At 31.8% G+C, this 25,165-nt stretch overlaps 1 protein-coding gene across 7 annotated transcripts in view; it reads left to right on the top strand.

The window, feature by feature from the left end:
• Dlg1 (discs large MAGUK scaffold protein 1) overlaps nt 1–25,165 on the top strand; it is a 263,303-nt gene that overhangs the window by 221,746 nt on the left and 16,392 nt on the right. For 3 of the 7 annotated variants that reach the window (XM_026379198.2, XM_026379201.2, XM_026379197.2), the window contains 6 exons: nt 1,421–1,490; nt 6,060–6,159; nt 15,115–15,156; nt 17,369–17,419; nt 19,567–19,668; nt 19,924–20,096. In XM_026379198.2, the coding sequence (XP_026234983.1) occupies nt 1,421–1,490; nt 6,060–6,159; nt 15,115–15,156; nt 17,369–17,419; nt 19,567–19,668; nt 19,924–20,096 (538 nt within the window). Of the gene's footprint in view, nt 1–1,420; nt 1,491–6,059; nt 6,160–6,843; nt 6,878–15,114; nt 15,157–17,368; nt 17,420–19,566; nt 19,669–19,923; nt 20,097–25,165 lie in introns of all 7 variants that reach the window. The other 4 variants (XM_026379203.2, XM_026379200.2, XM_026379202.2 and 1 more) reach the window with 2 other exon arrangements.

The following is a 25,165-nucleotide window of genomic DNA, read 5'->3' as shown; positions in this document are numbered from 1 at the left end:
TGGTAAAACTATATAGCTAGATATATTTATTCATATGCTGTTTGGGTAGGTTTTTCTGCAGTATGCTAGTATAATTGCATGTTAAAAATCTAACTTTGCAAGATTGTATTGATGTTAGAATTTACAATAAATTTTCACCTTACAGGAATAAAGAGAGTTACCAGTTCTTCTGTATCCCTCAAAAAATACTGTAAAACTTATTTTTTACACTTTAACTAGCTACTTTATATATATGCACATATACATCACTGAAATTAAGCTTAATTTTTATGTTTCTCGCTTATTTTTCTAAGTTTCAGAAAAGTAAGTACAAAAAATTGCAAGAATAGTACAGTGAACATCCACACACCAAATGTTAAGTTTTGCCACATTTGCTTTCTCAGTCTTAATTTGTAGCATTGGTGTCCTACGCTAATATTTTTTTCATCTTTTATTGGTACATTACAATTATACTTAATAGTGGGATTCACTGTGATATAATCATACATGCACATAACATATTTCTTTAAAAGACTAAACCAGCTGGGCAAATGGTACATCCTGTAATCCCAATGTCATGGGAGGCTGAGACAGAAGGATCACAAGTTCAAAGCCAAGCTGGGCAGCGAAAAGACCCTATTCCAAAATAAAAATGGCCAAGGATGTAGCTCAGTGGTAAAGCACCCTTGTATCATAAGAGAAAGAAAAGGAAGAAAGGAAAGAAGGAGAAAGAAAACCTGAAAAATTGCTACATTCAGTAATGTTGCCTCATAATATTTTAAATATAATTATGAAATTTAGTGCATGTGTAAGTTTACACATATACACTTTATTTTGGTATTCCATAAATGTGTTGTATTTTATTAAATGAGCTCTGGGCTAGGGGATGTGGCTCAAGCGGTAGCGCGCTCGCCTGGCATGCGTGCGGCCCGGGTTCGATCCTCAGCACCACATACCAACAAAGATGTTGTGTCCACCAAGAACTAAAAATAAATAAATAAATATTAAAACTTATTTCTCTCCTCTCTCACTCTCTTTTTTAAAAAAATGAGCTCTATATTTCGTTTTTCTGCAATTCTAATTAATTTTGGTATGTAAGCCTATATGACTCCTAGAGATTTTAGCATATAAAAATATTCATTATAGAGCTATCAGATCTGTGATTTCTAGTAAGATTCCTAGATACATTTGGTTTACTTAAAAAAATAATAACATTCTAGTTAAATGTGATGGGGCATACCTATAATGCCAGCTGCTTTGGAAGGTGGAGGCAGGAGGATGGTAAGTTCCAAGCCAACCTGGGCAACATGGAGAAGACCCTGTCTCAAAAAAAAAAAAAAAAAAAAAAACCCTGGGAGCCAGGATGTACCTCAATGATAGAGCCTGCTTAAGGCCCTAAATTCAGTACCTAGCACCTAAATAATCTTCTGTACTTTGACAGAGTTGAGAAGAAAGAAAGAGCCCGTTTAAAAACAGTAAAATTCAATTCTAAAACAAGAGGAGATAAAGGGGTGAGTATATGAAATCTCTTATTTTTGAAAATAAATGAGGACAGTATACTTTTTCATAATTATCATTTGAGCTAGATTGTTAAGAAAGATTATACCATAGAATTAACTATAAGCAGCTCTTTCCAGGTGCTTTATAATAATAGTGAGCATTTATTAAAGTACCCGTTTCACAGACATTTCCAAATAATCAAAACTACCATTTGATATATTCTTAGCATCATACTTTTGATCAGGGTTATTTTTATAAATGAAATGGATTATATTATCACTACTAATAGTGAAAGCTAGTTTAATATTGACTCCTCTATACTATAGGTGCCTTCAAAATAACAACTGTTAAGAAGTTTATAAGTTCTTGCAAGTGAATTCATGAAAATCTTCTTGTTCTCTGAACCCCCATCATTGTAGAAATAATTTCTCAATAGAATTCATGTTTTAAATGTTGGAATCAACATGAATATTTATTTGGAGGGAATAATGAAAGTGAGTCAAAAATGTTTTGTAGATAGAAAAGAAATGCATCAATTTTTACATATATAAAGATATGTAAATATATTTACATATTTAAGATATATAAATACATATTTACATATCTTTAGATATATATATTTTTATATAGGTATGTATTTTTCATTTTTATACTGTGCTTGAGTATAAAAATTTTGGATGCCAGTGGATGAAAAAGTACCAATTTCACTTATACTACGTTGACCGTAATTCCTGATTATCCTGAACTCACTGCAAGAAATCTTCTAAAAGTAAGCCTGAACAAAGAGCTGAACAAGTTGTGTTGAAATACTTTTCATAGCAATTGGTTTTATGTGTTGGAGGGGTCTTTTTGTTGTTGTTTTTACTCTAAAATAAATATTTGATAATATTTGAAAAGTTAACACAGCAAAATAAATTTACCCTCTATACAACTCTGTTACCAATCACTAAGCACTCAAACATAAAATTTTAAAATATAAGAAATATTGTGTTTGGTCCACAAAATTAAATCTGAGTAAATTCAATAATATATTCAGGCTTTTTGAAAGAAATAAATTCCTTTAAAAGTAACTTGTACCTTTCAGAAAACACAATTTTCAGTATTTAAAATGGAAAATTTTATAGGAGGAAAAAATCCCAAGTAACTGCTTAGGATGTGAAATAAATACAGTGCTTTTTGTGCTTGTTTTATATATGTCTTTAAAAATAATTTAGTACACTACACTTAATTGAAAAAGATTGCATGTTGTAGCTTTTCTTTCATACTAAATTAACGATATATTTATATCTTAGTCTTGTTTGTTGACTGTAACCAACTTGATACACAATCACTGTGTTCTAACACAGCACCAAAAATATGCATGATACTGAGTGGGGTAAAAATACGCTTGCCATTGATACAGAACTGCATTTCTTTCTGTAATACCATTCCTTTTCTTCCTTTTCCTTTCCTTACATGGTAATTTGTGGACTTTATTTTCACTGCAGAATTAATAATATTTCAGTGCCTCCTTAACACTTTTTAATGGATTTGGCTATTTTGAAATATACATGGAAATTATATATTTAGATACTTAATATATGTATCATAAATTTATGATGTTTTCAGTTCTTATGTTTATTGCACTCTTGCAATACAACATCAGTGACAACAAATAATTAAACATAGTATTTTTATTGAAAATATAGAAAACCTGGAGGTAGTTTGTCTCTTCAGTTTTGTGTTTTCCTCACACATTTTTGTCTTGTTTGCTTATGCTATTTTTGTTTTCACTTTTAATAAATTCTTCACCTGGACGATATTAAATGTAACACATTTAATACATTTCTTAACTAACAAGCACTCTTTCTATCATATTACAATATCTTATTGATATCTCATTTTGGCTAACTGCAAAGATATCAAAAATCAAAACATTTTAAACTTCATGTTTCTTTTGGTTGTGTACTGTGAAACTGACTCTGACCACTATATATGCAGTAGGAGGAGTAAATGACCTTTTATTAAAAACATTTTCAATTTCATTAGATATCATGAATGTTATTACTAAATTCAAAAACAGTGATTCTTTGGAATAAAAAGACTTAGAATTTTCCTTAGTTTACACACAAATTGTTCTCTACTGAAACTTACATTTTCTTCTCTCCTTTCTAAAATTTCAAGGGAAAATTTTTATTCAGTTGATGCTACTTGACCATTTATAAAAATGTTATAAGTCCAGATTTATCCATGGTAGTTTTTCTCATTATTTTTTACCTCTGCTTAGAGTTTTTAATCTAGTTCCTCAGAGCCTTCAAAATTTAAGATTGAGGGGCTGGGGTTGTGAGGCACTGGGTTCAATTCTCAGCACCACATATAAATAAATAAATAAAATGTACATTTTTTTTTAAATTTTTTTACTATTTATTTTTCAGTTTTCGGGGGACACAACATCTTTGTTGGTATGTGGTGCTGAGGATCGAACCCGGGCCGCACGCATGCCAGGCGAGCGCGCTACCGCTTGAGCCACATCCCCAGCCCTAAAATGTACATTAACAACTAAAAAATAAAAATAAAAAAAGTTTTAAGATTGAAAATTTAAGGTAGTCTGCTTGGCTAATGATTGAATTAATCATGAATTTTATTATATGAAAAGGTAAAAATGAAAGCTTAACCTTGTTGTTGTAAAGTTTCTTTTCAAAATTCTCCCATTATAATTGAAGCTAAAAATTACTTTAACTAACTTTAGTACTTTAATTGCCAGCATCACATGCTTCAAAAAAAGGGAATGCCCAAAATCTATTGCCTGGCATTGATATACTTTAAAACAGTTATGTGCAGTAGTCTCCCCACCTTGTCCATGAAGAATATATTCCAAGACTCCCTTGTGGATGCCTAAAACCATGGATTGTACCAAACTCTATATCCACTATGGTTTTTCTATAGATTCATACCTATGAGTAAAGTTTAATTTATAAACTAGGCACAGTAGGAGATTAACAACAAATATGTAAAAATAATAGAATAATTATAACATTATATTGTAATCAAACTGCCAGCATAACTACTCTTGTGCTTTGAGGCCATTATTAAATAAAATAAGGGTTACTTGAACACAAGCACTATGACACCGAGACAGTGAATCTGCTAACCAAGATAGATACTGAACACACCCTGGGCAGGGCAGAGCAGGGTAGCATGAGATTTCATCATGCTGCTCAAATCAGTGTACAATTTAACACTTAGAACCATTTGTTTCTGAAATTATCCAATCACAAAAAGCAGAATTGCAAATAGGGGGAATCTAATGTAGCATCTTATGACATGAATAAACTCAAGAAAAATGAGAACAAAATTTGTATCCTTTTGGAGCCGGAGGTATAGCCTTATGATAGAACACTAGCATGTGTGAGACCATGAGTTCAATCCCTAGCACCACCAAAAAAAAAAAAAAAAAAAAAAGTGAAAAAATATTATGTCCTTTATATTATTCCCTCCACTCTCAAATAATAATAATAACAATAAATTATATTGTCACTGGTAAGTTAGGACATTTTTCTTTTAAACATGAATGCCTATTGCAGAGAAATTACAAAAGAAGCCATTTCTCTTTAATAGCCTCATCATCCTTCTGTGGGCAGTGAAGAATATTAAATCAGTTGCTCAGTTCTCTCATAGCAATTATCTAATAGACTATTAAAATCTTTAATTTTCTTTGTGACCTTGACAGGCACTAACCTTTTTATTCTCTATGCAGAGTATGGTGCCAATGGACTGAATGTGGTTCTATTTTATTTATTTATATATACTTTTCAAAATAGATAAGTGCAGTGCAGCTTAAAAACAAGTAAATCAGTTGTTACAATGTTCAAGTTGGCCAAGAGTCTTGACTCTTCTTCCTTGGCTAAGATAACAGTGAAAAATCTTCTTTTGGACTCTGTATGTATGCCTGATGGACCTTTTAGTTTTCTTTCCATTTTCTAATTCATGCCATAAGCATTTAATTATCTTTTTCCTCCTCCAAAAAGAAAATGAGATTGTGTGTTTTTAAGTATTTAGCATTAGCAACTTACTCAATTTTTTCATTTACTTCTTGTTTTCAATGGTAGCCTTTCTGTTAGTATAGCCACAAACGAAGGGATAAGGGAAAAACTGTGGTCCAAAGTAAAATGAAGATTACAACCTAACACGCAAAAAAAGTTGAGCAACAAAATAACATTAAAAATAAATTTTATAATAGGGCACCTAGCACCATACTTGGATATTTTTCTCGAAACTTATGGATTCATGTAAACAAATATTAGCTTGAAGTAATCTGATTTATTCTTTACCTTTTTTTTTTTTTTTTTTGTCAAGTAGCATTCCTTATTGTAAGGTATAACTGAATTGTGCTCTTTAAAATTTTTTTTAATATTTTAATTTGTAAAATGTTAGAGGAGTTTATACAAAATTAGAAATTTATTTTTTATATAATTAAGTAAAATTCATACAAACTGCACACTGTGGTCACAGGAGTCAGATTCCACAGAGCTGCTAGGCTGGGCCTTTGTACACACAGACAGTAGACATCCCTTTGTTTTGCCCCTCCTTCTCTTCTTCAGCAGTCATTCAATGACAAGCGTAAAAAGAACCTCTTTTCCCGAAAATTTCCCTTCTACAAGAACAAGGACCAGAGTGAGCAGGAAACAAGTGATGCTGACCGTAAGTATGTGGATCCAGTGGTCAACTGAGAATAAATGTAGAGGGACCTACTGCCCTGCAGTTGGTTGTTACCATGGAGACAGTTTCAAGAGCTGCAGCAGGTTACTAATTGTGTTGACCAGGGGAAATGTTAACAGGCATAAATTCATTTGTATACCAATCTTAACCTTTTCTGGCACCTTAGGAACTCTTAAGCAGTGTTTTTGAATTATGTGTTTATAATTTAAACATATAAAAAATAAATAGAATTATTTGAAATAAGAGTTCTTATTTTTAAAAAACAGACATTCAAATAATGTTTTGGAAGAAAAACATAGATACCTGATTTCTAAGTATGGCCTCACCAATCTTTAAATATTAGGTCATCTGGAATCATTCCATTTTATCCCCTTTCTTCATTATGTGCAGACAATGTAAATTTTATTTTAAGAATAGCAAGAAATGTCCTTGAATTTTGCACCTCGGCCTTAATCAGTCTCTAAACTAAAATTTCCATCCTTTTATAGATTACATTTCATTTCATTTCCAAACTTTCTGAAATCTATAAAAATGCTCTGTAACATATGTGCACCTGTAATGGTCTTGGAACTGTCTCTTACTGTAGCACCAATTTTATGTATTACTGACAACTATTTTCTTTGATTATCTTTTTATTGCTTGCTCTCTGGGGACTACTCTCTACAGGAGATCCCTGACGACATGGGATCAAAAGGCCTGAGTAAGTGATCAAAATACTCCCAAGTTATTTTTTAACCTCCATCTACAGACCTACCTTATTCAGATAAATTTGAGATTCCTGGTAGTGCCCTTCTGGCATAAGGAGGTGTGTGATTTAGATTGCTTTTAGACTTTTCATGTTTATGACACACTTGGGATTTTTATTTCTATAATACATACTTTTTGTTTTTCTTACACTCCATTTTTTACATGTCATTTGAAATTTACCTGCTCACAATTATATTTTCCTTTTTGTAATTTTTATGGCAGTCACTTTTGCTAGGGAGTTTTTAATATATAGACTTTTTTAGTTTTTTTTTTTTAATATAGTACTACCTGCTCTCATTATCAGAATATAGAAATATGCTCCCTTAGAGTTTTGTGTCCTTGTTGTTGTTGTTGTTGTTGTTAGAATCACTTTGATTATGCATTAGTAAAGCATTGCTATGTAAAATTATAAAACAGTAGATTTTAATTATTAGAGAAGCATTGCAGACAAGTTCAAATAGCAATTTTGGAGGGAAATTATATACCTCTTTTCTGAGGAGATTATAAGCAATGAGAAGAGTTACAAGAAATGTTATCCTCTGGTTTTCCTTTAAATCAAGATCTTATCTGTTTGGGGGTTTTGTTGTTTTAGTATTCTAAATTTTCTAGCTAGTACTTAATCTTTATATAGAATTTGGCACAGAAGTTGTTATACACAAGGAATTCAGTAAATGTTCAAATGAACTACTGAAGCAAAATTTACTTTCATAAATTTTGCAGACAAAATTTTAAATTTGGTTGATCTCAAATTGCTTCTTTATGAAAATTTGCCATATACTACTCAGTAACTTTAGGTACAGTGAATCATAAATAATCTTTAGGCTAAATTTTATTCTAAATAGTTCTTTTCATTTGGATCATTAAGCTTTTTGAAAACTTATTTTTTTGTAATTCATTGGTCATTAAGAATATAGCCAGTGTTGCACTGTAATCTATCATATAGAGCTCTATGTATGGATGATTCTGATCTGTTTTCTAAGAGATGTATCCTGTTTGCAAAGGCACGATAAAGTTTTATCTTATAGATTATAGGCAATAAACCCAACTTAACACACACCATACTCATTCTCTGTTCATTTGATTTTGGAAAAAGTTGAGCATATCTAGTAGTTTCAGGGATTTCATTTAACTTAAAAAAATTCTGGTATATTTAATTTATAAATTTTAGACTGATATAATAAGAGTTTTGAAAAATTATAAGAAACGCTTTGTGATATGTGTATTCCTATGTAAAACACATGGCTTCTCCTGTGTATATTTTCAAAAACTAAAGAAATGCACATTTTAAAAAAAGAATATAGCCAATTCTGTGAGCTTTCTAAAATTACATTAATAAACATTCAGTTTCACAGACTTTTTCTCCTGATTTATGGTAACTTTATATTGTAATATTAATCTAAACTGTAGGCATTTATTTCAACCTTAGGATTTAGATATGCATTAGGTTGAAGACAGTTTATTTTATGTATAATTTTTTCTATTAGGCATACTTTGTTATTTTTACATGTACCTTTTTAAAATTTCGTAAGGACCATAGATTTTTTTTATTAATAGTGGCATCCACTTTTTTAAATCTCTTACATTTAAGGGGGGGAAACAATCTTCAAAACTAGAAAATCATTTTCACAGATTATAGATGCTATAGAATTTATTTTGAGATTATTTTGAGATTGATATATTTTTAGAAGTGATATGAATCAGCAAATGTACTTACCCATTTTTACCATCATTGAGATAACAGAGATCTGTGGAACACTTCTAGGAAAAGGAACTAAATGAAGAACTTGGTTCCCATATTGATACTGTTATAATTATAACCTGACATTATATCTCTGGTTCTAACTAAGGGTTGGAATTTGGGAAGCAGAACAATATGAAAAATGGTAACTAATTATCAGACTTAGAAAAGGTTTGACTTTCTGGATAGTAACTTAAGGTCACTTGAATAATAGTTATTGCTTCATCTCATAGGAATTATGAGATGTTACATATGGCCTTAGTTATCTATATTTTATAGTTAAGAATACAGGAGAAAATTAAACAAAATCCTGTGAGATTTTAAAATAAGAAAATACATTCAACCTAATATAGGTAGTCATTAAACCTTGTTGGAACAGAACTCACCTAAGGAATCTGCAGAGTAAGTTATTCCAGAGACATAGAATAACCTATTTAAAATATGTAGAATAATACTGAATATCAAGGAAAATGTATATCCATATGTAAATACACACAACCTATGAAAAATAAGATATTTAATTGAAGAGCTAAGAAACAAAAGTGATACCATAGAATGCTTTTCATATATATGAATCCAAGAGACTGATAAATTATTGATTTGCGGTCTTGACAATTGAAAAAACAGTGAGAGAAATTGCTTTTACTTACATGATTCTGACTAGCAGGACTAACACATACAGTAGAAGTCCACAAGAATATAGCTAAATCACCATCTTAATTTAAAACTAGAAACAGAAACCTGTATTACTTTTATGCTTTAAGGATGCAATTCTGAAGGAGCTCAAGGCAGTAAAACTGTGTAGGATTCCTTTAACAGAGACAAAATAGGAAATTTAGCCCAATAGAAGATATATAAGGTGCATTTGTGACAATCTTTTCATTTTTACAATTTCCCATTTTGTCAGACACCTCAAAATCTCTTCTCAGGCACACAATTTTCCTGTTACATATCTCTTTCATTTCTTCTCATTCTAAAGACCTATTTTAGCAAAATTCTGCACAGCTCTTAGATGCCAAAATCAGACTTATTTGTGTTTTAAATAAAATATAAGCGTAGTCGTATTGCTTGGGATTGATGATATAGTATTCAGGGAGAGCAAACTGTCAGGAAGAAATACTTAAGTAGAAAGGTGGAAACTTGGTTCGAGGATTTGAAATGTTTGTGGTTATTTTAAATATCATAAATTAAAAAATGAAAATGTGAATATATTTGCATCATGTATATTAAAGGGATGATATTCTTATACTATAAATTTTGAATCAGTAAGAAACAGACCTAACTGTCCACTAGAAAACTAGACAGAAGATAATACAAACACGTTAGCTTTCCCATTAATTTAACAAATACTTGATTGATCAACTTAGAAAAAGATTATTTGGGCTCACGGTTTTGGAGGTTCTGGTCCATTATAGATTGGCCTTCTTATTTTGGGGCCTGTGGCAAAGCAGCACATCATGGTGGGGAGTGCATGGTGGAGCAAGCTGCTAAACTACATGATAACTGAGAAGCAAAAAAAGAAAGTAGGATCTGAAGCACTGTAGTCTCCTTCAAAGTCATACCCTCCCCCATTGATCTGAAACCTCCATGGAGCCCCACATCTGAAAGTTTCTACCACCTCCCAGTAGTGTCACACTGGGACCAAGCCTTAAAATGTGGGTCTTTTGGAGAAACTGAAGATCCAAACTATAGCAACAAGATTGCTCAAAAGATAATCAAAGCTAGGAGTGGTGGTGCACACCTGTTATTCCAGCACTCAGGAAGCTGAGCAGGATGATCATGAGTTCAAAGACAGCCTCAGCAATTTAACGAGACCCTAAGCAACTTAGAGAAACCCTACCTCTAAATAAAAAATAATTTTAAAAGGTGTTGGGTCCTCCCCTGGGCATCTCTTGCTGTGGAGGCAAACTAGAGGGGACTGCTGAGCTGGTCCTGACCATGTGGCAGATCATGGGACTGAGTCACTGCAGAGGCGTGAACTGTCACAGCCAGAGGAACAGTGCAGCAGGGGTGACCCAGGACACTGAGCTGCAAAGATTGTTTTGCACATTGACTGTCACATCTGTGTCTGGACCGGACATGGCGCTGGGCTTCTTCGGGAGGTTCTTACCGTGTATATCCTGAGCATCAGTCAGAATCATTACCAGGTGGCTGCACCCCGTGAGCGGGCAGATGTGCACATCAAGTATACTTGACTCTACTCTCCTCTCAGTGTAACTTTTATATGAAATAAAGTGACAGTTAAAAAAAAAAAAAGGAGGGGGACGGGGTTGGGCATGTGGCTCAGTGGTTAAGATCCCCTGGGCTCAATTCCTGGTACCCAAAAAAAAAAAAAAAAAGATCAGCAAATTAAATAAGCATATATAAAAATGTTTAATAAGTTTCCTAGTAATCAATAAACAGAATAAAGGAAACTCCAGTGATAAGTAGATGGTTCTATGAAATGGCTTCTCTTTAACATAGGTATAATCTTTCTGGAAAAGCATCTTTTGACCCACTAAATTCTCTTCAGGGAATTATCCTAAGGACATAATGAGCAATGGAGATAAATACTTATTATATTTGAATGTTTATCATTATTTAGAATTAACAGCAAAAAAATAAAATTGAAACTATCCTAAAATGACTTAGTGGGGAAATGGTTAATGAAGTATAAATTATCCATACTTTGTAGTTTTATGTAACCATTGAAAATCATTCTGAAAATGACATGGGAAATGCTTAATATATAAATGAAAAAGTAATATGAAAGTGTACATATGCTCAGATATGCAAATAAAATGTTGGGGGTTATTTCAAATAGTTGTTTCAAACATTCTTGTGCGTGGCTTTTGGTGACCCTACATATTGCCTTTCTTTCAGACAAATACGTAGGAAAGGACAGAATTGCTGGATCATATGCATGTGTCCAGCTGTAATAGGTATAGTTAGCCTTCTGTATCCATGGGCTCCACATCTGTGTATTCACCCAGTCATGGGCTGAAAATATTGAGGGGGGTTCCATAAATTTGCAAAACACAAAACTTGAATTTGTTGTGTTTACTAAACATTACACTGAATCCATGCAAATGGGGTGATATGTGGGCATAACCTTCTGAAGCCTCCTACCATTTCACAGATCTTCAGTCTCTCTAGTACTTGTTTGAGCATCATTTGCTTCCTATCTTCTTGTGTAATTGTAGATCTGTGATGGTTATGTGTGTACACAAAGACATTTTTTTCTCATTATTCCCTAAATTATACTGTATAACAACTATTTATTAAATAGCATTTACAGTGTATTAGGTATTAAGTAATCCAAACATTAATTTAAAGTTTATGGGAGAATGCTGAGGATGTAACTCAGTGGTACAGCATTTGCCTACTTTGCAAGAGGCCCCAGCACCCCTCAAAAAACAAAGTATATGGGAGGGTGTGCCTAGACTACATGTAAACACTGCACTATTTTATAGAAGTGACTTTTGCGTCCTCAGATTTTGGTCCTCTCCCAGGTCCTGGAACCAGTCCTTAATGGATAGTTTTCCAAAGTATTTTTACCAATTTGCCTATCTCCAGTATATTTCATTTGCTACATATCCTTGTCTATGTTTTTAGCATGTTTATTTGTTTTATTTTGTTTCATTTTAGCCATTCTGGTACATGGTAGAAATATTCCTTGTCATTTTAATTTGCATTTCCCTAATAGTAAATTTTTAAAGTAAATTTGAACGACTTTTTTCTATATTTTTTTGGCCATTCGAATCCTTGGTAAAGTGCCTTCAGGAAGTTTTGATGTTGTTGTTTTATTTCTGGTTCTTTATTGTTGTTGTTGTTTGCTTGTTTGTTTTGTTGTTGTTAGTATTGGCAGTCCTGGGATTGAACCAAGGGATTCATGCTGCTAGGCAAAGCCCCCTTCCACTGAACTAAATCCCGAACCCAAAATTTATTTTTAATTGTCAAGGACGAAAAATCATGTTACCTTTCTAACAAATTCTCACACCATGATTATGATGATGGTAATCCAAGGCCCAGACTTTTAATAGCAAGGTTTTATTATAAAGGAGCTAAATAAAAGAGTATTTGAAAGAGCCTGCAGATTTTGATTATTGAATAGCTTTTGGCAATCTTAAAGAGTTCCAGGTGAGTAGGTGAATCCAAAATAAAAAAGATAGAATAAGAGATAATAGTATCTTTAAATTTCTATTATATAACATGTCATATGCATTCAATGGTAGAATAGTAAAAATAAACCCCACAAGTATTTATTTACCTGTCTTCCATAATTATTATCTCAATTAATTTTTCTTCAGTACTCTTACTTCCCCCTCTCCACTCCATTGCAATAACTAATTTTTCTTTCTTTTACAAATTAGAAACTATATAGTCTATAATCTCTAATTTGTAAATTTAAGATTTTTCTTTTTTTAATGTGACATTCCTACTTCTGGGAATGAATTTTAAGAAAATAGGACAGAGCTAGGTGTAGTTACGCACACTTGTAATCCCATGGCTTGGGAGACTGAGACAGGAGGATTGCGAGTTCAAAACCAACCTCTGCAATTTAGTGAGTCCTTAAGCAACTTAGTGAGGCCCTGTCTCAAAATTTAAAAAAAAAAAAAAAACACTGGGATGTGGCTAAATGGTTAGTGCCCTTGGGTTCAGTCCCCAGAAAGGGGCGAGGGGGAAGCGGACAGGACAGGTAAAAAGTTATAAAATGAAAGCATTTATAATTGTTGATAATTATAAAAATAAAACAGTTTAAGACATACTAAAATGTCTAAATAATAATAAATCCAATGTAATCTAATATTTAAAAGGTTTGACCTTTAAAAGGGTTTTTTTTGTAGACAGATACAATACCTTTATTTTATTAATTTATTTTTATATGTTACTGAGGCTTGAACCCAGTGCCTCACATATACTAGTCAAGCACTCAATCACTGAATCAACCCAATATTGTACACTTTTAAATAATTGTTTTGAAGTCTTTGTAATAACATGAAAATAAATTTTTAAATGTTAGCTGAAAAATAAACACCATTTTACGTGTGTTTATCATATATTAGTCAATTCTACTTGCAGTAACCATGATAAAGTTACAACTTGTCTTTTGTAAATTAGAATAATAGACTTACTTTTCACTATGATAGCAATTCAAAAACATTTTTTTTCAAACCAAGAATTGTTTGTTGTTGTTGTTGTTGTTGTTGTTGTTGTTGTTTTAACTTGAAATCTTAAGGATCTGCCATTTCTCTGTATGTGCCCAGAGTGCTATTTGATTTTAAGAAGCCTACGTAGTAGGTGTTATGGCCTAGCAAATATTTATCCTCCGACTTTTTCCTTGTCCTTAAATTTTTATTTTCTTTCCCTAACAGCAATTTAGGTTTACCTTTCATTAAAAATTCTTTTATACTTTTATAAGTAAAAGTATACAAAAAAGCACATACATAAATAAAATTATTAGTCTTGAGTGGGTACAGTGCTGCACATCTGTAATCCCAGCAACTCAGGGAGGCTGGCTGAGGAATCTAAAAGTTCAAGGCCAGCTTGGGAAATTTAGTGAGACCCTCAGCATCTTGACAAAACCCTGACTTAAAAGAAAAAATAAAAAGAGATAGAGTTAATAATGTGTTATTAATGTGTGTTAATAATATCCCTGGGTTCAATCTCTAGTACCAAAAACAAAGTTAGTCTCTTCTTTATTGAAGGAAGATATTTATTGAAAGATTACATTTACATGTATAAGAAGAGTGCCTGTTTAATGAAGTTATGAAATGGGGACACTTTGAAGAGGAAAGATCAAGCAATTTTTTAATAGATATTTTTGTTTCGAATGAATTTTTTTTCAATGTTTTACAAAGCATCTACTGTTAATTTTATTAACGTGGAGTTTCTAAGAAATACTGGTCTATTTTAAAATGTAATTCCCAAGCTGTAGAATTCTCTTCCCTTTAACTTTTTATGAGACATTTAATTTGATGTCTAAAATGCTTTTTATAATTTCAAAAATATAGATTTTCATTTCAGCAACAAGAAAGAGGCTATACTGAAAAACAAAATCTATTTTTAAATTACAAAGACATTTCTTCATTAATATGGGCAGCTATTTATTCAAATATAATTTGTCTCCTTTGCTGGTCCTTAACTGTTTCATAAACTAAATTCAGTGATGCCAAATATACTTTCTTGGTCATATTCTACTTGCTATTAATTATATAGATTTTGTTTGTAAAGTGTTGTTTAAAAAATAGTGTTATCTTTAATTACAGGTATTTGCCCTTGCTGATTCTTGTTTATTTGGAAAAAATTAAACTTCAGAAAATCAAAAATACTTTTTAAAACTTTATATCTCAACATTTTGTAATGTCATCATGTTTTATTTTAATGTTTTATTTTAATAATTTGCTTTTATCAGTTTTTTATATTCATGACACTGTGTTTTCTTTATTTTTTTCATTGTCCTGCAATTTCAGAGCATGTAACTTCTAATGCCAGCGATAGTGAAAGTAGTTACCGTAAGTGTTTTAAATTACTTGTTCTTTTGTTATCTGAAATACTACGCATTCTTTGGGTAGCCTTTTCCTTAACAGTGTCTTCTATAAACTGAAAATCAGATGTTTAATATTTTAAAATCAGGAAAAGCCAAGACAAATTATGTACTTGAAAAAATAAAATCATTCTACAGGTTCAGCATCTCTGATCCAAAAATGAAAGAAACTTTTCAGTACCAATGTGATGATCAAAAACTTTATGACTCTGGAGCATTTTGGATTTCAGGTTTTCAAATTAAGGATACTCAGCTTGTAACTTCTATGCAAATATTTCAAAATAAAAAAAAATAACCTTAAAATCTGAAACAAGCATTTGGGATAAGGAATATTCAGTGTATACATTAAATTAATTTCTAAAGTTTCAATATAAAAAAGTAAATTTTCATCTGGTTAATTGGGACATTAACTTGTATTTTGATATTTTGTTTAGTAATTGTCTTTTTAACATGGGATTTAAAATAATGTTTTTTTAGTAATGCTAAATCATAACCAACTTTATTTCCTTTCTTACTCTGCCTCACCAGGAGTTATCTGGGTCTAGTCATTATTTATCACCACCTGTAGGGTGAACGTAAGAAGTAAGAAAGGAAAATTTTTAAACCATTGCTTAAAAAGTAATACTGTTTTCTTTCTTGTGTTTTGTAGTATATTCTTGGTATTATTAAGTGAACTTTAGAAGCATGTCAAGTTTTTAAACAGATTGGGGCATGGGAGGAGGGGAAAGTACATAAATTACCAGTTGTAGCACCTTAAAAATTAAAATTGCTTTTTTAACTTCTTTTTTTTTTTTTTAACTGCTCTCTAACATGAAAGTAATCTTGATTACAGATGAGTATGGCTGCTCTAAAGGTCCATCCTGTTAATATATATCCCCAGTATTTTTTCATGTTGACAATATATACTTTTAACCCTCATTTATTTAATTGACTATTTTTTTCTATGTAAGAGTTACTTAATATTTTCTTTTTATTGTGGGCATGTGATTTCTTATATTTCAGCATTGTATTAACTTATAACTGGAACCCACTATAGAATAATAAGTAGCTTTCTAGACTCAAAAGAGGTAATGAAAGTATATACTGTCTCTTTCACCATTTGCATGAATTATTAAGGTGTGGAATATTCAAATTGCATGTTTTTGCTAGTATGTAAACTATGTTTTATATCTAGTTTTTTATAATTCAGCTTATAAAATATCTATTTAATATAATAATGAAATTAAAACAAAAAATGCATTTTAAAGTAGTAAAGAATATTAACCCAGTATGTGAACTTAAAAAGACCTATAACTGTAGATGCACAGTATAAGTCAATGACAAAATTACTGATAAAGTTTTTATAGAATCTTGATAAAAAGAAAATCTTCAAATACATTAACCAATTTTTGTTGCTTTTGTTAATAATGCTTGGATTCTGGTTTGTTTTCTATATGTGTGTTTTTGTTAGAAACTTTTTCTTTTCACTGAGTTCAGATATTAATTGCAGGTTCTTTTATTTAATATATTTCCTAAGAGCTAAACCTTTAATTTAACCTTCAGAAGCTTTAATTTCTAATGTGGTTTTAAGATCAAGGGAAAATGTATTTTGTTGGAAGGAAAGTATTTAGTGTTATCTAAAGTTATTCTTTAACTCACTTTAACTGATGTTTTTCAACTTTGAATTAAGGGTGGGCAATTTAGCTTAGTAGTAGAGCTAGCATGTATGAAGCCCCAGGTTCAATCTCCAACATCAAAAAATAAATAAATAAGTAAAGAAATTGAAAAGTAGAATAATCAGTGAATTTTTTCATCAGTGAAATAGTGACAGTTTTACTGTTGTATTCAAAATTTATAATTGTATGATAGTTGTAATTATTTTTAAAATAAAATGCACTCTTAAATATTATAATGGGTAGACCCAGAAAAGGAGCACATTTTTAATAGTAGAATAACAAAGATAGTCCTTGAATAAATAGCACATTTATATTTTGTTTTATATTTATCAAACTTGTTTTTATGACCTAATAATTTGTCTATTTTCAACTAAATCTTACAGTTAAGATATGATATAAAGTACCTTTTTCTACATCTTTGCCATTTTCTCAAGAAAGTTTTAATAATTCATATGGTATCTATAAAGAATTAAATTAGCAAGTTATCATTCCAAATTTTCTTATCTGTGCTTTAATTTCTGATAGGTGGTCAAGAAGAATATGTGTTGTCTTATGAACCAGTGAATCAACAAGAAGGTTTGTAAAGCCCATTGATGTCTTATAGTCTTATTTTTTTTTAATTTCTTAATTTGGAAAACAGTTCTGTCTCATGCCTTAAAAAATTGTTATATTAGAATTTTCATACATTTTTAAATGTACATTTTAGTACATTTAGTACATTTTTACTATATGGATATGTGTAGAAATTTATTACATGAATTTTAGGAAACATGGTTAACTCACAGTATATTAGAAATAATATAAAGTTTATTATAAATATGATTTATATTACCATTTTACTTCCTAAGCAACCTTCCACCATTCATAATAGCGTCACTGTCCTTTCAATAAGCATTTTTTTTTATTAATCTTAGAAGCAATCTTTGACTTTTCTCTATTCCTTATCTTCCTCATCCAGTCAAGTTCTAGTCCCTATTTATTCTACTTCTGTCATATCTTTCTTACTAATGATTTCCTTTTCATCCCTCCTACCACAATAGTAGTTCTGATTCTCTAATCACTCCTTACAACCTATTATATACATTCTGCTAAATCATCTTTCTAAATCACTGCTGTGATTACATCACTTTGTACACTCAATTTCTGTTTTGCCCTTCTTTGCTCTGCTTCCTTACAATTTCTGCTTCAAAAACCATCAGTAGCCAGGCAGAGTTGCACATGTCTATAATCCCATCTACCTGGGAGCCTGAGATAGGAGGATCATAAGTTCAAAGCCAGCCTTGGCAATTAAGCGGGACCCTGTCTCAAAATAAAAATTTTAAAGGAGGCTAGAGATGTAGGTCAGTGGTAGAGCACCCCTAGAGTCAATCCCCAGTACCACAAAAATTAATAGGATTTTAAAAATCAGTAAAACACTTTTTTCCTCATTTATAATGACATAATATTAGCAATATATGGAAACATCTCCTAAAAATGCTAAATTTAATTTGGTTGACTTATAGCAGGAAATTGAGTCAAGTTGAAGAGTTTTTTTTTTCTGTTTTTTTTTTAATTTTAATTAGTTACACATGACAGTACAATGATCTTGACATATCATACATTTGAATCAGATGGGGTATAATTTCTCATTTTTCTGAGTGTCCAGATTGCAGAATCACATTGGTCATACAGTCACGTATATACCCACAGCAATAATGATGTCTATTTTATTCTGCTGTCCTTCCTTTTCCCCCTTCCCTTCCCCTCCCCTCCCCTCCTACCACTTCTCTCTCTCTACCCAATCTAATGTGACACAGTTCTTTTTTTTTTTCCCCCTCACATCGTCATACATGTATTCTGTATAACCATAAGGGTCTCCTTCCATCTTCCGTGCAATTCCCCTTCTCCCTCCCTTTCCCTCCCACCTCTCTTCCCTATTTAGTGGTAATCTTCTTCTCATGCTCTTCCTCCCTACCCCATTTGATTCACCCCCCTTATATCAGAGAAGACATTCAGCCTTTGTTTTTTAGGGATTGGCTAACTTCACTTAGCATAATATGCTCTGGTGCCATCCATTTCCCTGCAAATGCCATGATCTTGTTATTTTTTAGTGCTGAGTAATATTCCATTGTGTATAAATGCCGCATTTTTTAATCCATTCATTCATTGAAGGGCATCTGGGTTGGCTCCACAGTGTAGCTATTGTGAATTGTGCTGCTGTAAACATTGATGTGGCTGTGTCCCTGTAGTATGCTGTTTTTAAGTCTTTTTGGTATAGTCTGAGAAAAGGAATAGCTGGGTCAAATGGTGGTTCCATTCACAGCTTTCCAAGGAATTTCCATACTGCTTTCCAAATTGGCTGCACCAATTTGCAGTCCCACCAGCAACGTATGAGTGTACCTTCCCCCCCCCCACCCCACCCCGAATCCTCGCCAGCACTTGTTGTTGTTTGACTTCATAATGGCTGCTATTCTTACTGAAGTGAGATGGTATCTTAGAGTAATTTTAATTTGCCTTTCTCTGATTGCTAGAGATGGTGAGCACTTTTTGTGTATTTGTTGATTGATCTTAATAAAGGTTTATGAAATAGCAAATTAGTCAACTTGGTTGATGGTACAGTGGTATAGTAAAAGAAGAAAAATATTTTTCAGGACAATTCAGGATATTTTTGGTCTCTGTTGAAATAAAATACATTAACATTTGTGGAGTGTTTATTCTTTTTAACATGTAGTTTGTCTTTATAGTTAATTATACTCGACCAGTTATCATATTGGGACCTATGAAAGACAGAATAAACGATGACTTGATATCAGAATTTCCTGACAAATTTGGATCCTGTGTTCCTCGTGAGTAACCAAAATAAAACTCTTAATTATTGTTCTAACATTGTCTGTCACTGTGTAATAAAAGTAAACATAATTATTTTTAATGATTTGTAGTTATTTTATCAATTATTTCTCTGCCCTCTGTATTATTTTATTTTTTCCAATTTAAATTAATGTCTGTTGTGTTAAAGTTTACAAAGTAATGATTTTAAATAAAAAATGGATTTATTGTGTTTTTAATATTAAACACCTCCTCAAGCTTTTTTTCTATTAAAGATACAACCAGACCAAAACGAGATTATGAGGTAGACGGCAGAGATTATCATTTTGTGACTTCAAGAGAGCAGATGGAAAAAGATATCCAGGAGCATAAATTCATTGAAGCTGGCCAGTATAACAATCATCTTTATGGAACAAGTGTTCAGTCTGTGCGAGAAGTAGCAGAAAAGGTGAGCATCAAAGTAATTCCAGAATATAGTTTCTAATCCGTTGTGCCTTTGACAGTATTAAAGAGTGATAGAACTTTTGCTTCATATGTTTGGAGAACATAAAATAGATGAATTATGATTTATTCATATAGTGGGATACAGCAACTAGAATGAATAAACTAATAACTAATATACCCACTAGTTAAGTGCATCCACATTGGTAAATCTAAGAATTATAATAGTGAATTGTAGAAGGAATTAGTAAAGATAAAAGCAAAAAGTATTGATCCCCAGCGCTACAGAGAAAAGCAAAAAGCAATCGGTAGAAAACCAGAATAGTAGAGCCAATAAACTGACAAACTGATTCTATGACAGGGTTGGGGGGATAAGGAAGCTCAGACAAAACTATCAGCTAACTGATTAAGAAAAAAGGGAGGAAGCACAAATAAGAAAAACTTAAAATGACAAGGGGAAATAAATATAAACCAAGACTTTTTTTTTTAACTGACTTTTTATACAAATAAATTTTATACAAATTAAAAATCTTTTTAAAGAGAAATTGCAAATTGCCAAAATGTAATACATACAAAAAAACAAAACAAACCAGGCATAGAAGAAACAAGTAATTAAAGAATCTTCTACCAAAAATGAGCATTAGGCCCAGATTGTAATTTTTATCAAACATTTAAGATCAAATATTTCCAGTGTTGCTTAAACAATTGCAGAGACTAAATAAAGAATCTTGGACTTTAAATTGCAAAAAAAAAAAAAAAGAAGAAGAAACCTTTCCAAACTATTTTGTTAAGTGAGATTGAAAAACCTGACAAAGATTGTACCAAAAATAAAATTCTAGCCCAGTGACATGAATGTCAGTGCATAAAGTTTAATGATTTATTAGTAAACAATCTACCACCACTTTCAAAAAGTACTGATCATGACTGAATACAATTTATTTTAGTAAATGCAAAGATAATTCGGTATTAAACAATATATTACAAACTAAAGAAAAAATTATTATCTTTGCAGAAGACATTTGATAGAATTAAGTACTCAAGGTGTAGAAACTAATGAATAACTCATTAACATTGTGTTTATGCCAAAAAGTAGCTTCCCAACCAAACTCAGAGGCTAGACATGCCCACTCTCTACTGTTTAACACTGTGTTCAGAATTTTAGCCAAGGAAGCTAAATAAAACAAAGAACTAAAAAAAAGGATAAAGCTGTTTACAGATGTGTGTGTATGTAAATATATATGTATGTGTATACATACATATATATGGTATATATGCATATATATGTATATATAAACATATTTGTAAACAGCTTTATCTTTTTTTAGTATATGTATGTATGTGTGTGTGTGTATACACACAGAAAAACCCAAAGGAATTTATATATAAACTATATATACTATAAAAGAACTTAGTGAAGTAGCTATTAAATACAGTTAACAAATAATCAGTGGCCTTCACTAGTCACAAAAGTACATAACTCTGATTTTATTAATTAAGTTTGGAACAGTAAAAGTTCATGTGTGTTCCCAGAAATCACTCCCTTTCAGTTATTACATCCCTTCTGAAAAATAAGTGCTATCGTGACTTAATTCATTTTATCAATTAATTTTTCCAGGTTTTAAACTTTATAAAGTGGACCTATGTTGTTTACATTATTTTTTACCTGGCTTCTTTGGCTTTAGAAGAGAATACAAGGTGGTTCTGTGGTGCTGGTAATATTTTGTTTCATGATCTGTGTAACCAGATGCTGGTTACATAGGTGCATTCATTTTATGGCTATACACATGATTTGGGTATTGTTCTATATTTTTAATTATAGATAAATAAAAATAGTAAAAAGAAAAAGTAGTGAATTGAATTAGTCAGTTTTGCATTACTATAATGAAATACATGAGACAATTAACCTTATAAAGAGAAAACATTTATTAAGTTCATAGTTGTGGAGGTTCAGAATCCAAGATCAGGCAACCCCATTGGTTTGGCATCTGATAAGGGCAGATTGTAGCACATCATGGCAGGAATGTGTATGTTGATTAAGCAGTCACATTTCAAGAATATGTGTAGGGTCCCAAGTTCCTTTTGAAGCATACCCCCATCCCCACCTGTGACAAAAGTCCTCTCCTAAAAGGGTTCACAGCACATCCCGACACTGCCACTGTGGGGACCAGGCCTTTACTTATGGACCTTTGGGAAACATTTAAACACAATGGAAATAGTACGTACATAGACAGCTACTATTAGAGTAGTTTCCCTTTGTTTTTTGTTTGTTTGGGGGGCTTATTGCTCCCCCCACCACACACCATTTCTTGTTACCAGGCATTGAACCCAGGGGGCACTTTAGCACTGAGCTAAACCCCCAGACCATTTTATTTTTTGAGACAGGGTCTTGCTAAATTGCCTTAAACTACCCTTAAACTTACGATCCTCCTGCCTCAGCCTCCCTAGATGCTGGGTTTACAGGTATGTACCACTGCACCCAGCTAGTAGTTTTCCTTTGAAAGAAGAGAAAATAGTTGGAGTTGTAACTGTTTTGGAATATCTTTCCTTCGAATTCTCATTTAAAATTTACAAACCACACCCTTAGCCTAACGAAAAAACAAATAATAACACTTTAAATTACTGAGAAATATAAAAGTAAACACCAAATCCCAGTGGAATATTTTTGAGGCAAACTCTGTAGAAAGCAAAAGCAGTCTGGAGGAATAAAATGCATGAAAAAAGAAGAGGAAACAGTGAACCTCAGATTGATCTGAAATCCCTTCACAAAGAGAAAGTCTACTATAAGTTAAAATTACCAAAAAAAAAAAAAAAGTCCTGCAAGTTCACAGTAGGTAAAAGCAGAGAAAGGACTCAAAAGGTGATAGTTTGGGTAAGGCAGCTCTTCAGAGGAGAAAAGAATAAAAAGGGAGGAGTTTCCTTGACATACAACTGATGATATACATACAGCAAAGACAAAAATAATAAGGATGTGAAGACCTAAACACCATACATATTCAATGTGAAATGTTACGTTCAGGTAATAAAAAATATACCTTTTTAAGCATTTAAGGAAGATTCAACAAGAAAAATGATCATATATAGGTTCCAAATAAAATATTAAGACATTCCGTAAAATAAATTTTATAAGTGTCTTGATCACAATTTATACTAAAGCTGTAAATTATTAGAAAATGAAAAACAAAAAGTCCTAGTCAACTGGAAACTTTCTAACAAAAAAAAATGGAAAGGAAGAAATACTTCTCAACTCATTCTGTGAGTCATTCTTAGATTTATAAACTTAAAAATACATTATCAAAAAAAGAAAGTAGAATCTGTCCACTTTTTAAAAATTTACCATTTGAAAAAATAAGTGGTAGAATAATGATTAATAGTGGTTGGGAAGAGGTAAGGGGAAAGAAAGGTTGGACTTGATCTGTGCAAGCTGTAATCATATATGGAAATGTCCCACCCCCATTAATATGTACAAAAAATACATGTCAATTAAAAATTTAAAATAATGGATTGCATGACTCAATCTGATTTAGATATCAGTTCTGTTCAAATTGAGCTTCTAAGTTCAGTAAAACCCCAGTCAAAATTCAAGTAGACTCCTTTTTAAATTTATCTACTAATTCTAAAATCTATATGGAAAATGCAGAAAAACTTAGAATAGCCAAAATAATTATGAAAAAATAAAGTGAAAGGACTCACAGAACTTGATTTTGAGATTTATTAAGAAAATAGTAACCATAACAATGTGATATTGATATGAAGATAGCATGTACATCAAGGAAATAAACCAAGGTGTTGGTGCCCAACTATAATTTCTGCTACATGGGAAGCTGAGGCAAGAGAATCACTTGAGCCCAGAAGGCCAGACTCTTATCTCCCCCACCAAAAATTTATTTATTTATTTACTCATTCATTCATTCATTCATTCATTCATTCCTGGCACAGACCAATGTAAGGACATATGGACCTACAAATTCTGTAGAGAAAGAGTCTTTCAATAAGTGGTATGTAAACAATTGATAGTTGTATCTCGGCTGTATATAAAAATAATTCAAAATGGATCATAGATCTAAATCCTAAAAAAGAATACTACATAACTAGGAGAAATGTTTTTCAATCCTGTGCCTGTTTTTTTAAAATTAATATACCAGATATAGATAAAGAACTCTTAAAACACAACAATAAAGACAAGAAACCCAGTTTTAAAAGGACAAAGGATTTGAATAGACATTTCTTCAAAGGTATACAAATGTCCAAAAAGCACATGAAAAGATGCTCAATGTCATCAGTCCTTAGAAAAATATAAACTGAAACCACCATGCTTACCTGTTAGAATGGCTAAATTTTTTTTTAATTTTTTTAATATTTATTTTTCAGTTTTCAGTGGACACAACATCTTTATTTTATTTTATGTGGTGCTGAGGATCGAACCCAGCGCCCTGCACATGGCAGGTGAGCACCTTACCACTTGAGCCACATCCCCAGCCCCTGGCTAAATTTTTAAAACTGACCATATCTAGTTTTGGCAAAGATACGGAGCAACTGAAACTTTCCTGCTCTTCAGTGAAAATATAAAATAGTGCAACCACTTTGAAAAACAGTTTAAATATATACCTAACATATAATCTATTTCCTAGTGTTTACCTAAGAAAAAAGAAAGTATGTATTCATAAAGACTTATACACAAATGGTCATAGAAGCTCTTTGTAATAGACAAAACTGGAAATAACCAAAATGTTGCTCAGCCTATGAATGGATAAAGTGTCATATGGGGTTGGGGTTGTGGCTCAGTGATAAGAGATTTGCCTAGCATGTGTGGGGCACTGGGTTCATTGACAACTAAAAAAATTTGTAAGTGTGTTATTTACAGGCAATGAAATACTAACTCAGCAATAAAAGAATTAAACTATTGATAAACATAGCGTATCAAATAATCCTGCTTACTAAAAGAAGTCAGACAAGTACATACTGGATAATTCTACTTAGGTAATGTTCTAGAAATTTCAAACTATACTACCAGAAAGGAGACTAGTAGTTGCTTGAAGACAGTTAGGGAGAGATTACAAAGCTATGAGGAGCTATGAG

Source organism: Urocitellus parryii, chromosome 2 (genome assembly GCF_045843805.1).
Source record: "Urocitellus parryii isolate mUroPar1 chromosome 2, mUroPar1.hap1, whole genome shotgun sequence".
Classification (NCBI taxonomy): domain Eukaryota; kingdom Metazoa; phylum Chordata; class Mammalia; order Rodentia; family Sciuridae; genus Urocitellus; species Urocitellus parryii.
Note: the sequence above shows the minus strand (reverse complement) of the source record. Positions and strands in the feature narration are given on the sequence as shown.